The sequence below is a fragment of the Bombyx mori genome, chromosome 24 (genome assembly GCF_030269925.1).
Source record: "Bombyx mori chromosome 24, ASM3026992v2".
Classification (NCBI taxonomy): domain Eukaryota; kingdom Metazoa; phylum Arthropoda; class Insecta; order Lepidoptera; family Bombycidae; genus Bombyx; species Bombyx mori.
Window position 1 is genome coordinate 17125550 of NC_085130.1, and position 18669 is coordinate 17144218.

General features: G+C 35.3%; 2 protein-coding genes across 4 annotated transcripts; both read left to right on the plus strand.

Moving 5' to 3' along the window:
- The first annotated feature begins 547 nt into the window (after positions 1–547).
- Positions 548–3628, plus strand: LOC119630413 (uncharacterized). Of its 3 annotated transcripts, none has more exons than XR_009976568.1 (2): positions 548–2450; positions 2518–3628. XR_009976568.1 is itself a non-coding variant. In XM_062675886.1 (2 exons), exons 1-2 carry the CDS (start codon positions 548–550, stop codon positions 3063–3065), a joined length of 960 nt encoding a protein of 319 aa, XP_062531870.1. In that variant the 3' UTR covers positions 3066–3628. The 3 variants fall into 3 exon arrangements, 1 of the variants encoding a protein (XP_062531870.1); XR_009976569.1 differs by having other exon boundaries at positions 3049–3628; XM_062675886.1 differs by having other exon boundaries at positions 548–1490; positions 3049–3628.
- Positions 3629–3875: 247 nt separating this feature from the next.
- LOC101742042 (uncharacterized) lies at positions 3876–17521 on the plus strand. The gene is made up of 5 exons (XM_038019767.2): positions 3876–4137; positions 6064–6561; positions 8431–8472; positions 13278–13449; positions 14770–17521. The coding sequence occupies exons 1-4, from the start codon at positions 3956–3958 to the stop codon at positions 13441–13443; spliced, it is 888 nt and encodes a 295-aa protein (XP_037875695.1). The 5' UTR covers positions 3876–3955; the 3' UTR covers positions 13444–13449; positions 14770–17521.
- Positions 17522–18669: the final 1148 nt, after the last annotated feature.

Below are 18669 nucleotides of genomic sequence, written 5' to 3' on the forward strand. Positions count from 1 at the left end.
TTCTAAGTTCAATATCATTTCTACTTCAGTTGGTAGCTGTACATCTGTATAATTGTAAATATGTTTACTCTTGCTTGATAATGTATGACGGTTTATTTTTTGTTTAATTAATATATCAAATTTTTTAATGTTGGTATTTTTTATCTTATTAAAATTATATTCATATCTTTTGTTGATCATTACCACACATCTTCTAAATAACTGTTCTGAGACCAAACCTTTAACTTTATCCTCCATGTCTACTATCCGTTTATTTTGTTGCTCTAATTTCCATAGTGTCACCTTTATCTCCAGACTCAATATCGAACCTTGAAAACCCGTAATCAATCTATCCGACATCTTCTTAAAAGGATGATCCTCAATATTTAATGATAAAATACATTTCATATTATTACTGATATGTTTAGGAATAATATTATTTGTACGGCATTTTAGTAAGAAAATTTTTCTGTTATGTAATGATGCCAATTTAATTATGCTATTCGACCATTCCTTTACTGATCTTACTACTTCATCTCCATGTGCAATTCTCATTACTTGAAAAAAAATGTTAAAAACTGAGTATGACACTGAAATGAGAAAGATGTTGAATGACAAGGTGACATATAAATTACTGAAAAAGGATCCTACAAATAAATGGCAAAAAGTTGCAAACAGTTTAGTGAACAAGTTAGTAGTAGCAAAAATTGTTGAGGAACAACAAGGTAAACATCTGAAAGCAAAGTATACTGTTGCACCCAGGATTTATGGTTTGAGGAAAACACATAAGGAGACTTGTTGTTTGCGTCCAGTGGTCAGTTGTGTTAATTCCCCGAGTTACAGCCTGGCACGGTTCCTACATGAAATACTGACTCCAGTGATTGAGAAGTTTCAATATAATGTAAAAAATTCATTTGACTTCGTGACATTTAGTAGAAAGGTTAGCTTACCGAAGAATTATGTACTGATTTCATTGGATGTAGTGTCATTGTTCACGAATGTACGTCGTGACTTGATTCTTAAAGTAATTGAGGAAACTTGGGATAACATGAAGCATTTAGTAAAAATTCCTAAGAGTGTGTTAGTTGACCTCATTACGTTTTGTTATGATTCAAGTTACTTTGTATATCAAGGAGAGTTCTATGCACAAACGGAAGGCAGCAGTATGGGAAACCCTGCAAGTCCAGTCATAGCTAACATCGTTATGAACTATGTCATCGATCAGATATTGAAGATTCTACCGTTTGAAATTCACTTCTTAAAGTTATACGTGGATGATACTATCGCAGCCATACCGGAGTCGGAAGTAAATAATATCTTAGAGTTATTTAATAGCTTTGACAATAATATACAATTTACCATGGAAGTAGAAAAGGATGATAGTTTATCTTTTCTAGATGTGTTAGTCAAAAGATCAAATGATAAATTGATAACTGATTGGTTTGTCAAACCCATTAGTTCAGGTCGGCTATTAAATTGGAATTCAAATCATCCTCGGTCTCAGAAGATAGGTATGATAAAAGGTTTACTTGATAGAATGACAAAGTTAAGTAGTAGTGATTTTTATGAAATTAATTTTGGTAAGATTCGTAACATATTGTTGAATAATAATTATGAAATACCATTAGTAGACAGTGTTATAAATAAATTTAAAGAGAACTTAAATAATAAACCAAGGAGTTTGGTCAACTCAAATAATAATAACATTAGATATTGTCGGTTTCCTTATATAGCAGAATTATCACATAAATTAAACAGAGTTTTTATAGGAACTCATGTAAGATTAGCATTTTATAACATCTTGAGAGTTAATTCAATCTATTCTAAGTTAAAAGATCCAGTAAATAAACAACAACAAACTGGAATAGTGTATAAAATACCTTGTTCGTGTGACTTATGCTATGTTGGACAAACTAGGCAGTATTTGAGTAATAGAGTAAAACAACACATTTATGATTGTAAAAATATTAATATATTAAAAGAGAATAAAACAGCATTAGCAACCCACCACTTTGACCAACATCATAATTTTAAGTTTGATAAGATAGAAATCTTGGATAAAGAAATGAATTGGTGGAAACGTAATGTTAGTGAAATGATCTTTATAAAAACTAATGATACTGTGAACAAACGAACAGACACTAACAATTTAAGTATTTTATATAATGATATATTAAAAGAGTATAAATCTAATAGAAAAAAATAACCTTCATTTCAGATATATTTGAATTTGATACTTAGCGAGGTTTGCGCTAGTATAAAATATTGTAAAGTATAGTCTATGTACTGAAGTTTCAATAGTGGGCTAACCTTTGTCACGCAATTAGCAATTTTATGTGTCGTGTTGGCTTTGTTTCCGGAATCAAAAAATAGTAATTAAATAATTTAGTGGCTTTGTAGATTTGTATTAGTCTCTGATGTCTGAGACAATTGTGCAGTGTATGATAGAGATTATTTAAATTCATATTATGGTAAATATGGTAGTTTGGACAATTGTTGTTTTTGTATTGTAGGTTATCAATTATGTGTAATTTTCAGATGCCTGATGAAGGTCTAATAAAAGACCGAAACGTTGCTAAAATAATAATGTAATTTGTTATAATAGTCCTATCTTGTCCACATTCCTGAGATACACGAAAAAGATATTATTATTTGAGTATATAATTACTAGTGTGAGTCCGCAAGAGTAGGTACCAGCAATCCCCCCCCACCCCTCGATTTGTATGGATTATCCTGCGTTAAAAAAAAGCAAAAAGGTACCACCACTCTGCCTCTTTCTGTCGTGAAGCAATAACACGTTTCGGTTGAAGGGTAGGGCAGTTGTTGTACTGTAAAAACTCATGCCTCAAGGTGGGCGGCGGCATTTACGTTGATGATGTCAACGGGTACCGCTAGTCATTTAACAGCTGGTTGGTCGTGAACGCGTTCACTCTAAGCAATAAGAAATATACTTATAAAATTACACATGCTCAGCTAATTAGACCCATTCGTAAATATATACATATAAAATTACACATAATATTCAGATAATTATATTAGACCTATTTATTCGTTTTAATTGTTTATTAGGAAAAGGAAATGATTAAACTCACAGCGGATGTGTTGCTGCCCTGCGAATTAGAATTCTTGGTCATCGCAAAATGGCAATTTATTTGTGGCAACGAAAAACGACAATGATTGTGATGGAACACTTTGCACGGTACAGATTGAAAACGAGACAAAACTAGCTTGCCGTTTCACAATTCACTGTCATTCGCCGCCATAATTTGTTGTCTGACTGAAAGGAATTTACGTAATTCCCCGAACAAAATATACGTTTGCGCGTTCCGTTTATGTTTTTAATATATCACTATGCGCATACCTAATTTTATTTCTTGAAAACAATAAGTTTCGTATGTGGCAAATAAAAATCTAAAACAAAGTGAAATAGATAATTGACATGTTGATGAAATGACATGTAAAAACGTATTCTTGTATTTTGAAAAATTATATTGAAATAATTATTTTCTTCGTATAAAGAAACTTCCGTTCAATCGGATGGGGATTATCTGTGAACTATCTCGAGAAAAACCAGATTCAAATGAATGTTCAAGGCTACTGCGTAAAACTACTATTTACACTTATTTTATATATTATATCATAAATCTGACTCTAATAAGTTTTATTTAATTAAATGAAGCCTTCCCAACGTTTTGTTTATTGGATTCATATACAAATAGCAGTGCCAAATTTTCAAATCGATAATCTCGATTCTATACTAACGTACGAGCACATCACTAAACCACAAAAAATTACTGTAATTCTAGCATCACATCGACCTATCTCTCTCCCACAGCGCCAAAATAGACAGAGATAAAGATAATGCTAATTAAAAGACATTTCATGTCATCAAATCTGGATCAATGTATAGTTACATCAAAACATAAATATTTTCGTTGACTTGGTATTTTTTAATTTCGATTATTTTTAATTAATAATGAGTGTACGCGAGGAAGACAGGCAGAAAACGGGATGCACTGGTCGCGGCCTTGGGATCGCGGCCGCGGTCGGTGTCGGCGTTGGTGCTGCTTTGTATTACTTCTTAAGCAAAAGGCCTGAGCAACCCGATACTGAGGGTTCCACCAGTTCTGCGTGGGCATACAACGATCACAGTGCTTTGTAAGTAATAATAATATTTTTGTAATATTCTCGAACTTTTTACGTAGGTACATAAATACGTAAAAAAAATTACATAAACAGAAAACGGTAAGCCATTTTTTTTTCAAATCCACCTACATTACCTTTTTTTGGCGCTTTTTTGAGCACGCTTCTAAAGAGATTCCATTATTTTTTTCATACATATAAGCGTGTTAAGCTACCTGAAATTCATTTTTCCATACATAAACAGTTACTATTAGAATAAATATTATAAATTGCATCATTATTTTAAGGTATTGTGTGTTCTCAATTTTTTTGGGTGTTTTATAAAAGTATAATTTCGAATAGATTTAAAAACTAGTTGATAATTGACGAAATAAATTTGTATTGTGGTGTCATGTCAATCTATCAGTTTTAGTGTGATAATAATGCATTAATAATGTCGAAAATAAAAACTTCTTTTGACACATCACTTAACACATAGCAGTTGGAGAAACTTATTGAGGGGTAAAAAGTTATTTGGCTTAAGCGACATTTTTGCAACTTTACAGGAGAGCCTTAAAAAAGTTTAAAATTGGGAAAAATATCATATCAAAAGAATTTCTTAAGCTATGTGTTTGAATGGAGTAAACATAATTGACGTTTAATTAAAACAATGGAATCGTTAATACTAATGCCAAATAAAACGGTTCATTAATTACAAAGATAATTTCATTGTATTTTTTTATTGCTTAGATGTGTGGATGAGCTCATGTGACATCTTCAACATAAATGCCCCACCCACCTTGAGATATAAGTTAACCACTTAACACCAGGTGGGCTGTGAGCTCGCCCAGCCATCAAAGCAAAAAAAAAAGGTCTCTAGTATAGTTACAACGGCTGCCCCACCCTTCAAAACGAACCACATTACTGCTTCACAGCAGAAATAAGCAGGGTGGTGGTACCTACCCACGCGGACTCACAAGAGGTCCTACCACCAGTAATAAATGTTGCTTTAACTAAATACCTTTACCCCTCGATATAGTTTTAATGTTGATATTCAGTAGTGATAACTGTGGATACAGGTTATAAAGGAATTGAGGTCATTTGTAATTTTTACAAACTTCTAAAATGGGAATATTATTGTTTTAACATTAGCACAACTGGTGCCAAAAACTGTAGGCAGCGGCTTGGCTGTATCCTAAGGTATTGTTGATGTCCATGAGTGACAGTGAACACTTACCATCAGGTGAACCATAATAGATATATACACAAATAGCTGTTATTACCCATACTAGATGCTTACATAAATAGTTCCCCACTAAACTGTATTAAAATATTAAAACATGAAATCAAATCATCTTCGCATCGAATCAAATTAATTTTAGTACATTATTTTAAAATATAATAGCAATAATCTGATAGTCTTATTTGTATAGTAGTTGGCTAGATACTCGGTAAACACCTTCAGAATTTATATTTGTACATGCTATTAATGCATTTTGCATTGGCATAAAAAAAATGCATTGCGCATCCGATAGTCAAAGCTTGGCTTAAATAACAATCTTCACTGTCTTAGTAGTTTTTATTTATTGGTTTTTTATTACCTACTATATATTTCAATATGAATAAAATGAAACAGAAAAAATCACCACAAACCATAACCCGCTCATTTATTTGCACTAACTACAATAATATATCAACGCTTGAAAGGCAAACATGACTAAGCGACAAGGCATGAACTTTACAGTAGACTAATTTAAAGTTGAAATACCTGAAAAAAATTATATTTTAACGAATCTAGCTGTAGGATTGAAATGATTTTAATAGACATAGAAATATATATTTTTTGTGCATCGAATATGGTTGTTGCCTATCATTTATGTACAAAGCTGTTATTGTCGCTTAGTCACGTTTGCCTTTCAAGCGTCGATATGCTTTTCATCACTCATTTTTGTCAATTCATAGCCCATTAACAGATAGAATGGACTCGGATAGCTATTCCACGATATCAGAACACAGCACTTCCGATACAAGCATAATAGAAGACTCGATGCCGGATACAAGTATTTCTAGCTGCCGTTCAGAATCTACGAATAGCGTATCAAGTGATCAAGATATGTCTAACACTGAAGATACACATTCACCTTCGAACAATGACACCAGAGGTTCAGGTTCGATCTATTCAGATGACGCTGAAGAATCTGATGACGACACAACGTACGATACTGATACGTCCATTTCTGAAATCAGCGACTTAGATGAGTCACATGAGAACCGGAGTGTGACCCTCGAGACAGGGTATCTGTCGTTTCAAAACGTCGAGGAAAGAGTGGATTCTGATTCCGATATTCAAATGGAATGGGACATCACTAATTCTTCTATCGATGTGCCCTTTGAGGAGAGACGGTCTCCGTTAATGATGTTTTTTAGTGGATTAACGCATATGATAAGTCCAAGGAGAAAGTGAGTAAATGATTTTAGCAAAAGATACTGTGGGATCTGAATAGTTATTGTTATTTTCATATATATTTTTTGAAGTGAAAACTTCTTTAGAATCGTTGTGATTTCAAACCGGATGCAACGGAAAAAACGACAGGTAAGAGACACAAATACAAAAATGTGTAGGATGAAGCCAGCAAAGAATGAGACAGAAATACTATTTAATACAGCGCCATCTGTGAGATTTTTTAATACTAACGTGTGTATGAAAGCTCTTGTAGTGAATTTTAATTTAGGATTATACGTGAAATTAAAATATCAATTCACAGAGGGCGCTACCTTACAATTATTTACTAATGACAAAATTTTACATATACTTAAGACGTTTAGGATAATTGTATTTTAATTTTGGAAGGTTTCACTTCTACCACGTGTGAATTGCACACATTTTGTTTTTTTAATTTAACCCTTGGAAACTCGTAGGTCACCGGTGTCCTACGCGGCGCACCGAAGTGATTATATCGATTTCTGTTACTCCGTCATTCGTGGCCTTTTTTCCTACCTATTTTAGAAAGCTCGAGGTCATACTAGATTCACTAGCCGACTAAGTGAGCTTACGGGGTTCTAACCCATGGACGTTGCTAAGGGCTTGTACACATAACTGCGAATCGGCGCGATGCGAATAGGAATGATGAATAATTTTCAAAATCTATTCTATGATTAAAGCGAAAACAATAGGTTTTTTTTTGTTAAAATTGCATTGATCGCGCGTAAGCTCAAACGAAACAAGATGACGATTACTGAGGCGTGACGTATATCGCTCTGATTGGTGTTTAAGCTAACATGGCTGATTGTTGTATTTTGTAGATTCATTTTAACAAATAAATCATACATCTCGTCGTTAATATGAAAATAAATACATTTTTCAAAATCGTTGAATCCTGTTTCATTAGATCAGTTAAATATTTTGGTGATACTTGACTATTCAACTAGTCATCATGCATAATAGGCACACACAAAACTACGACAAGAATTCGTGCGGCAAGGCCTTCCACAACTGTATTTCAATTTTTTCTTTTTTTTTTTCTTTGATGAGTAGAAGGGCTCACAGCCCACCTGGTGTTAAGTGGTTAGTGGAGCCCATAGACATCCACAACGTAAATGCGCCACTCACCTTGAGATATAAGTTCTAAGATCTCAAGTATAGTTACACAATTCTACAATCGTTTCACATCGCAGGAATGCGTACGCGAAATCAATTCGCAATTTCTTGCGATACGTCGTGGCAGCTCGTATATTTATACGATACGTCGTGGGAGCTCGTAGATTATTACGATGCGTCGTGGGAGCTCGTAGATTTTTACGATGCGCCGTGGGAGCTCGTAGATTTTTACGATGCGTCGTAGGAGCTCGTAGATTTTTACGATGCGTCGTGGGAGCTCGTAGATTTTTACGATGCGTCGTAGGAGCTCGTAGATTTTTACGATGCGACGTCGCATCGCAGCTATGTGTACAAGCCCTAACTCTAGCCCTAGCCAGAGCGGTGCTTCGCAGAATCTACCACCCGCTCAGATAATCCGGCGAGAAACTCGTGGGCTGTCCGTGGCCACTATAAATGTGAAGTATTTTCTAGACGTCGGAAATAATGTAGTAATGACAATATAGAAACGCGTGATCAAACCGTAAAAGAAGTTTGAATTTTTTTCTTTGTTTCCGATATTTTCGGCAACAATTTGAATAATTACGCATTTCCACGTAATAAATTTTATTAGTTGTTGTGTTGTTTAAAACAGAATAGTGAGAGCCTAATAATAAATGAAAATACGTGTTATACGTTAATCGAATTGATACTAACGCGATACTGGTTACGGTAATAGCTGATATTTTTCGCAGAGCGGAAGACAGCCAGATAAATAGGCTCAGGGATGAGCACTTGTGAGTCCTTCTTTTTTTTTTTCGTTGTTTTTGTTTTTTGGTTTTAAAAAAAATATCGTATTTAATTTTTTGTGTTAACTTTTTTCGTACTACCTACCTTAATACGCGTGTATTTTTTTCTTTTCTAACTTTACTAACCTCTATAATTGAGGTCGTAAGTACAAAAGTGGCCTAATAGTTAGTATGGGAATAATGAGGTTCGAATTTACTTTTACAATACTTCGTAAGCAAAAAAATACGCGCCAAAATGATATTTAAAAAGTCATCTGTTGTCTATGTATGGAAACTAGGGATAGGCTACGCGCTACAATGATGTTTACAAAGTAATCTGTTGTCTATGTATCGAAACTAAGGATAGGCCGATATTGCATAAAAATTTATTAAGTTTTAAATAAATTGCAATACATAAGCCTGAATATAAATTGTGGGTTAGGCCACTTTTGCGCTAACGGCCTCAATTATGTATTATATATGTCATTGTCGTCATCAGCCTATAGCAACGCACTGTTGGACAATAGGTCTGTTCAATTTCCACTGAACGCGATTGTGGTTTGTTATTTACTCTCCGTATTGGCGGGAAATTTTCACTCAGAATATATAAAAGTTGTTTTAGGTGCATGTTTACGATAACAACAAACAAACAAAATAAATTTTAATAAATTTTAATTAAAAATAGTGTAAGAAAAAATGATTTTATTGTAAAAAAGCGTGGGGTGCTTTTCAGGATATTATCAAAATAACCCTTCTACTCATAATATCTGTTCATAAAATATTTATAACTATTGATACCATGCAACCCACGGTTTTTTTTACACTATTTTTAATTCAAATTGATGAAAATTTTTTTTCTATTTTTAGTTGGATTTTCTATAAAAGCGTATTTTCTAACCTAAATTATTCTTTATTTTTCATTTTTTAGTTGAATTTCAATTTTTTCAATGTTTTTTTTAATTTATTTTTTAAATATTGAATTGTCATCGGTCCTTAATAAGTATACGAAATTTCGAGTTAATCCGACGTTTTGAAGGGGGTCAAAAATCATGTTCAAAAATTCCGTTGCATACATACGTCTGAAGCTAATAAAAGCGTATTAAAAAAGGAGGAAATGGCGCTGAGCACTATAGACGATACAAATTATACTAAAATTTAAATCGGCGCGCGAATAATGTTGGTGTGACGCCAGATAACACCTGTGCCTTCGGGAATTCCGATCGCGCCCGATTACACCCGAATGCGACCCGATATGACAGTGTTCCACGCTATTTTATTTATTTTTTTCGTACCTAAGCTGATGGTCTTGAGAGACCATTTTAGCCTACCCTTAACAAGTAGGTGAGCTCACGGGGCTCAAACCTGACGACGTTGCTAACACTGACCCTAACAAGAGCAGTGCTTCGCAGAATCTACCACCGGATCCGAAACGCGACCCACTGAGAAGATCCGGCGAGAAACTCAGTGGGCTGTGTCTAATGGGTTGTTTTACTCGCCGAGCACTTCGTCGCAAGCGACGGGTTCGGCGAGAACGATGACCGGTACTTGAGGTACCTAAAAGCACCTTTAGTGGATCGGGAGGATCCGAAATGACGTGTTTTGGGCGACGTCGACTGTTTTCCATTCAGTCCGCAGGATCGGGGGTCCGTCCTCTGTTTCCCTAATCCAGCTTTTGCCAGCTACCCTTCATAGAACGTCACTCATCCGAGCCTGAGGATGTCTTACGCTACGTTTGCCCGTGGTCTTCACTCAAGAACGCGTTCATCCCAACTGTTCTCCGGCTAATACCGCCAGCCCATTGCCACTTCAGCTTACTAATCTATAGCAGTGGATTACTATAGGCTGATTATGACTTTTTGGCGGGAACGCGAGGAGTGAAGTTGTGTGATTTGTTTTATTTTGTCTATTTAGTGTTTCTTCAGGCTTAAATGTGTAATAACGGCGGTTTATTAACTGTTTAGTATTTGTGAAAGTGCATAAATGTGGGAAAATGAAACAAAGCCGCTGGACGTAACTTCTCGGGATCCTCCAAAAAGTCCACTCAAAAAAATCCCAGTAAATCACCACCATTTTTCTGAGATTATATCTCATCTCATTTCATTTTATTTTATCCCAGTTGATTAATGTCCGAAATGAATCATCTTCATTTCAATTCATTTCACTCTGTATTATCATTTATCATAAAAATAAGAATATAAATTAAAATAAGACATGAATGACCTAAAGGAATATAGGAAAATAAATAAATGAATAAAGGAATACCGTGGACAGGGGAAAGTGGAAAAAGATCCTAAGATTGAAGCTCATGAGTGATGGTGGTCACGACCCTCAGACATGAGGAACACGACTCGAGGAGGAGGAAAGGACTTAGTTACCAGGTCATAAAAAAAACAGGCTGATGATGACGGTGATGATAAACATATTTTATGCATAGTATTTAAGGTACTAATCAATCGTATCATCATACAGCCTTACCGTAATTTCTAAAGTTGAATTAGTATCTAACCGATATGTAATTGTAGTGTTTGAAGTGTTAACTCCATTAAAACAGTTGCATGGTCTCCCAGAAATCATAACAGAAAAAGTATTCCGCGCATTGCTCAAAATAGCTTTTACACAGAATTATCGTATAGTTTATTTTTTGGAAAACGCTCCTTGCATTGTAGCAGCTTTTTTTTAAAGATTTTTGTGTTAAAGTTAATTTTGGGTCGGCGTGACCATCTAGAACAGCATCAGTCCGTCTCTTTCCCACCCCGAAAGGCGTTGAAAAACGCACTTAACTATCACAATCGACTTCCACGGTGAAGGAATAACATCGTGTAATAAAAATCAAACCAGCAAAATTATAATTTGCGTAATTACTGGTGGCAGGACGTGTTGTGAGTCCGCGCGGGTAGATACCACCGCCCTGCCTATTTCTGCCGTGAAGCAGTAATTCGCTACGGTTTGGTCTTGTGTAGTGGTAAGTGACATCTGGTCACTACACAAGGGGGTTGCGGGTTCGAATCCCGCCAAGGGAAGATATTTGTATGATAAATATAAAATGTATTTTCCGGGGTTATGGATGTATATTAAATATAGTATGTTGACGCTTGAAAGGCGAATGTGACTAAACGACAATAACTGCTTTGTACATAAATGATAGGCAATAACCATATTCGATGCGTAAAAAAATATATTTCTAGGTCTATTAAAATCATTTCAATCCTACAGCTATATTAAAATAGATTTTTTTTTCCAGGTATTTCTCAGGTACATTTTAAATTAATTTCAACTTTAAATTAGTCTACTGTAAAGTTCACGCATTGTCGCTTAGTCAGTCACATTTGCCTTTCAAGCGCCGATGTGTATAATAAAAATCTTATATTTATTTCCGTTATCTGGTACCTGTAATGCAAGTTCTTTACGAACTTAGCACGGGACCACTTAACGTGGCGTGATTGTTAGTACATATTTATTTATTTATTTGTCTATGGGCTCCGGTAACCGCTTGGCAACAATGAATACTATAGTAGAATTATTTTGTCCGTGCAGTGGGTCATAAAACGAGTCGACTATTATCAAAGCCGGCAATGTGACTTTTGGACAATTATTGGTAAATCAGAAAAACGAATTATTGACTTTGTATTCCATTGGCAGTCACAAAACTCTTCTGAACGACATCTTAGATAAATAACAGGTTAACTATTAACCTTTATTTAATGCAGGTTTTGAACCGTACTAGAGGTCCCGCATTAGTCGAAATTCGACTATAATTAATTGGAATTGTAAGTTTTAGTGTACAAACTTACAATTCTAATTAATTATAGTCGAATGTTATGATTGTATTTTATACTTCTATAATCACAAATTTCTCCAAGACTACACTATAAAAAATATTTACAAAGGCAAACAATATTTAATCTATTCTTAATTTGACAACAGACGCCAAGAACAAAAGTTTGACAATAAATAGTATGCACGCGTGTGTGCGTCAAATACATGGCATGTAGTGTGTGTAATGTTTTCTTTATTGATTTAATGTATCTTTTATGCATTATTTTAAAAAAATATTAGCATTGTGCACTTCTTCTCTATATTCTCTATAAGTGTGGAAAATTTCATACTCCTCCGTCCGCGCAATTTTCGTAAAAAGGGATACAAAGTTTTTGCTTCACGTATTAATATATAGATTCTTTGAAGGAGACGATTATATTCAAATCAATCTGTATTGACATATCAATAAATTTTTTTTGTCCAAATGCACAGATTGCCACCTTTGATAATAGACGACTCAAACATAGCCCAGCTAGGGCGGTGAGCATGTTGCGCGGACGCAACGCCATTATCGATAAAAACAAACGAGTCATCGAAGGCAGGTAGGTACACGCGGCGACGGGGCGGTATACGAAGTAGTGGGGGTGAGATATTATGTTATGAGTCAAAGTACAAAAATTAGACTTTTTTGCAACATAATACTTTATCATCGACGATAAACGGTCTCATTGCGTTGACTGTACAATCAACATTCGTCGGCAACCCGCATTTCGACAGATGGAGAATTTTCAATCAAGTTTATGTAGACTGTGGACCACTGCGTCACTTATTACAGTGAATGGTGGTTTAACAAAAATCCTAATGTTAAATGGTTACCGTTATAATCCATAGACATCTTAACATTTCGACAATGGGGGTTTTTATAGTTTTTGTTTGCAACAAACGATGGCGCGTTTTACATTTTTAATCTAGCGACATCTATTGACTAACCGGGCTATGGTTTATGACACGGACAAAATAATTCTACTATAGTGTGTGACACATGAACAACCCAACAGCCGTAAGCGCTCGTGGTCGTTGGAAGAATGCTCCATCTGCTTCGAGATCATGCTGAAGGATCAGGAGCTGATGGCCCTACCGTGCACCCACAATTTTCACTCGCAGTGCATCATGCCCTGGCTTCAGGAGAAACAGACGTGCCCCAATTGCCGGAAGGACGCCTGATCGAAGGTAAGCCGCGTTTGGATTTTAAAGATGTATATGTATGAACCAGCGACCCGCCATCGCTTCACTTCGGAAACATTAAATTTTATTATTGAAATAGTTGAGTCCCGCGATGTTACCCGCGGTTATTGTCGTACCGCGGGTGACGCCGCGGGGCGAAGATAGTCTTAAAGAAAGTTACCTAGCTTAGCCTAAGTTACTCCTTATATCATCAGCTACCAGTCAGTGAAAGTCCCGTCAAAATCGGTCCAGCCGTTCCAGAGATTAGCCGGAACAAACAGACAGACAGACAAAAAATGTGGAGCAATGATGTTTTTAAAAATGAACACGTCATCATTCTTTTAATTATTATGATTGTCTTCCATAGTGACAGTAATACGAACTTACTTTTTCCAACGACTCCTTTTTTTAAGTATACTACAGTAACAATGGAGAGGTCCAACCCGTTCGGTTGCTCATGATGGAATGTCTTGCGCTTTTTTTTTCCTACCTACGTTGATGGTCTAAGAGAGACCATTTCAGCATAACCTTAACTAGTAGGTAAGCTCACGTGGCCCAAACCTGACGACGTTGCAAACACGAACCCTAGCAAGAGCGTTGCTTCGATGAATCTACCACAATAACGAAATAACGACATTAACTGTCGATGCATACTCTTTGCTCGCCGCGACCGAATCAAGAAATTCCGTAACGAAAATAAAACCTAACGCTCCTCACTCCGCCTACCATGTAGCTCGCGTTCAACACATTCACACGTTGCGCTTGTGTAGTGTTTGTGAATAAACGCGCGGCGTGACATCGGACTGCATACGCATCATGAAAACTGCCCAGCTCTCTCTCGCGCGGTCTAGCTTATGAGTGTGAAGAGGACAGTTAATGTTTTGCTTTTGTTAATGTTTATAAATAGGGCGTGGTTTATTTTATTATTGTTTTAATATTAAATTATTATTGTCTAATTAGAATTGCATAAGTTGATAAAAAATGCTATGCAATAGTTTTACCGCGGCAGTCCCCGAGTGCCACACTTGTTTTTTTTATTGCTTAGATCGGTGGATGAGCTCACAGCCTACCTGGTGTTAAGTGGTTACTCGAGCCCATAGACATCTACAATGTAAATGCGCCACCCACCTTGAGATATCAGTTGTAAGGTCTCAGTATAGTTACAAGGGCATCCCCACCCTTCAAACCGAAACGCATTACTGCTTGACTACAGAAACAGGCAGGACCACCCTACCTACTCGCGCGGACTCACAAGAGATCTTACCACCAGTATATTACCTAAAGTAATTAAAGTAATCTTTATACCTATGTTATTTTTATTTACAGGTGATAAAGGAAGTAAAAAGCGCTGACTGGATCAATGTTTTTTTTTGTTATTAATAACGTAAAATAAAATGATAGTATTTTTTTTTTGTAATTTTTATTATAACTTTTTTTTATAAGACGAATTAATTTGTAAAATATAAAAAAAACGGTGTAAAAAAGAACTTATCAGCTGCTTCGCTTGCTAGAACGATTTGTATCATGAACCATATTATTTGCAGTAGGAGTTAAACACGAAAAGGACAATCTACCTGACATCTCAAGGTCTAAATTTGCGTGCGATATCATCTAAGTACCTAGAATAGACTTTGGTCTGATTATCTACAGTAATAAAAAAGAAAACTGCTTAAAATATTTACCCAGATATCGAATGCTGAAAGGTTATTTGGTCTAAGCGACAATTCGCTCATTTATCTTTGTAATTAAAGGTCCGTTTGTATTTGATATTAGCATCAACAATTTGATGTTTTTAATTGAATCTCAATTGAGTTTACTCCATTCCAAAAAAGCTAAAGAAGTTTTTTTTGTTGTTATGATTTGTTTTTCCGAATTTTTAACCTTTAGCTCTCCTGTAAAGTAGCAAATTTACTTCAACTTTTTCCTCACAAAAGTTTCATTTTTACCCTCCAAAATTTCATTTTACCCCATTTGGGGGTAATTTACCCCGGCTCCCCGACCGCTGTTCTAAAGCATCGTGATGGAATTCAGCCTCAGAATCACTTCCCCCTTTATCGGTTCCAAAATCCACTGCTTCTCCAATATGACTGTGTTTGATCGCGTTATATGTCCAAAGAGAATTGGTTGATTTTCTCGCTCTATGAGAGGCAAGTCGTAGTTTTGATGCAAGAGCCCTTGTAGAATCGATCTCTTTATGGCAGCTTCCATGGTGCCCTCAGATTCCCCTCCTAATAGAGCCTTTGCTCGCCCATCTGTCCTGGTGAAATTGGAAATCCAAGCAATAATCCTTCAATCGTAAAAAAAAAGTTAGTCTCTAAAAGTTAGTCTTTAGCGGTAGGCAGCGGCTTGGCTCTCCCCATGGCATTGCTGAAGTCCATGGGCGACGGTAACCACTCACCTTCAGGTGGGCCGTGCGCTCGTCTGCCTACAAGGGCAAATAAAAATAAAAAAAAACTGCACCAAATTTCAAAAGCCCGTATTTCGTTCATATCTCGACTTTTGAGGCTCCTTGTTTCGATGACTTCCTACAAACATTTGTCTGTTATGTTTGATAGACAAAATAACACTAGATACGTTCCAACAAAATATCTCTGCTGTTTTGCGAAACAGTATGAAACTGTAGACGTCAATACAATAATAATTGTAAATAGACATGCTTTAACAAAAACTGACTTCAAATAGAAAAAAAAAAGATATTCCAAAACAAATTAATACACACTAAAAGCAATAATCATCGAAATCGGTTGGTGTGATATTGAGTTAATGAGCTATTCATTTATTTGTCGCGCACGTATTTAATGCAAATTTAAGACTTATGTATATGGTCTTCTCATGGGTACCATTATCAGATCTGGACTAAATTGAAATGAGACCACACGGGAAATATCAGCTTTCTAATAAAAAAAGAATCATCAAAATCGATTTACCCAGTCAAAGTTATGAGGTAACAAACATAAAAAAAACATACAGTCAAATTGAGAACCTCCTCCTTTTTTGAAGTCGGTTAAAAAGGCAGATTTTTTCTGAATGAAGCATCTCAACTATGCCTGTATGTGATTTTTACGTATTATACATGAAAAAAATGAACAGTAAAATTTCGGTTATTCCCATTTATTGTGTGTTCATAGTGCATAGTGTAATTTTCTAAAAATTTTTAAACAAAAATTTCGTTATCGTGTTCTAGAAATACTGTGTTATGAGAGGGTTTTGTGGAAATTTTCTTTTCGTGTTAGAGTGGAAGCATGTTGTAAAATACCGTGCTATAGAAGGTGTTAACTGTAATAAGAAATATCAGAATCGCACAGTAAAAGCCAGCCAGTAAAATAGACAAAAAAATCTAAAATGAGAATGAAATACGGCATAGATATATTATTTATAAAAATATATAGAAAAAGTATATGTAATCGTTCCAATAGATCTGTAAAATAGTATCTAGTCATTTGTCTCGATTCTTCTTTAGAACAAATGCAATTGTTTTTTTTTGCAAACACCTAGGTTACATATTTTTAATTAAGACCTCATTCAGTAATTGAATTTCAGTCCGTTGTTCGTCGCACTATTGGGAATTTAAAGATTATAATTATTTGTAACAATAAAAATTAAATTATTTTGATAATGTTTCATTTTATGCAATAAGGAAAATAAAAGGTGTCACGCATTAAACTCAAAGTTTTTAATAAATTGAGGAAGATATTCGTTTGCCTAAGAGAGGAGTTCCCGCCAAATTTGCTGTCAGTCAAATAGAAACTCTTTGTTTATTTAAGAGAACTAAAATGCTGGTTTGATTCAAATATTCCAAAAATTATCTACATTTATCTACATCTTTTAAAGAATCCTTTGCCGATACGGTACGTTAATAAAAAGGTACTTGTACAGCAAATTTGTGGATTAACTTTTTTTGTCTAATTGATTAATTGTCTCCATATCAAAGTAAAATTTTCATTCGCATCGATAATTAAATTAAAGTTGATGTTATAATATCGTTAAGACTATATTTATATATACGAAATAAATTATTAGAAATTATAATTGAAAACGTTTGCTATTGCTCAATTAAAATAAAGATTTAATTAAAATATTTCGACTCTTATTTTAGAAATAAATACGCCTTTGAGACAGACCGCTTTACACGACGGTTACAGTGGTAGTTTTCCAATTACAGCACTAGAGCGCATTATACGGCATAATGCCCAACGTTGAATGTTCCAACTACAGCAACGCTTCGCACAATCGAGCACTCTCAAAAGTACTGCTCTCGCGAGATACTCGCAATCGATACCGACTCAGTGACAGAAAATTGACAAGTATTTTTTCTTTAAGTTGGCATCGATCGAATTTTTTTTTTTATTTTTTTTTTTTTATTGCTTAGATGGGTGGACGAGCTCACAGCCCACCTGGTGTTAAGTGGTTACTGGAGCCCATAGACATCTACAACGTAAATGCGCCACCCACCATGAGATATAAATTCTAAGGTCTCAGTATAGTTACAACGGCTACCCCACCCTTCGAACCGAAACGCATTACTGCTTCACGGCGGAAATAGGCGGGGTGGTGGTACCTACCCGTGCGGACTCCCAAGAGGTCCTACCACCAGTGATAAATTTTGTTTATATTATCGTTCGTAATATTATTTAATGTTGAAAAAAATGGTAAGGCTTTCGTTTCGTCGTAGTTTCTTAGAAATAATCAATGTTAATTAAAACTGTGCTAACTTAGCGCACTCTGCTGATGCATTTGAAAACTAATTCACGTTCCAATTAAGCTTCAGCATAATTCGGCATTGTGCGTCACTGAGTCGCATTATGCTCTGTAATTGGAAAACTAGCAGTATACTAAAAGTTTAAGTTTCCACGTTGACGTGCTAGAGATGTAAGCTTAAAACTGCCTTAGCTCTGCCTTAAATAAAGCTCTGATTTGAAAGTTTTATACTACTTGCCAAATAAAAAAAATTGACTTTTTCGTATTTTAGGATTCTTTGACCTTTAAGCCAAATGATATTTTCTGATACTCTGACTAATATAATAATTACGGAATTACATTCAACAAAGAATTATTTTAGAAGAAGAGATTCTTTTTTGTTATTGTTGTACGCTTGAAATTCAATAAATGGAATTCATTGGAAGAGTGAGGTTTTTTTTTATTGCTTAGATGGGTAGACGAGCTCACAGCCCACCTGGTGTTAAGTGGTTAACGGATCCCATAGACGACTACAACGTAGACGCGCCA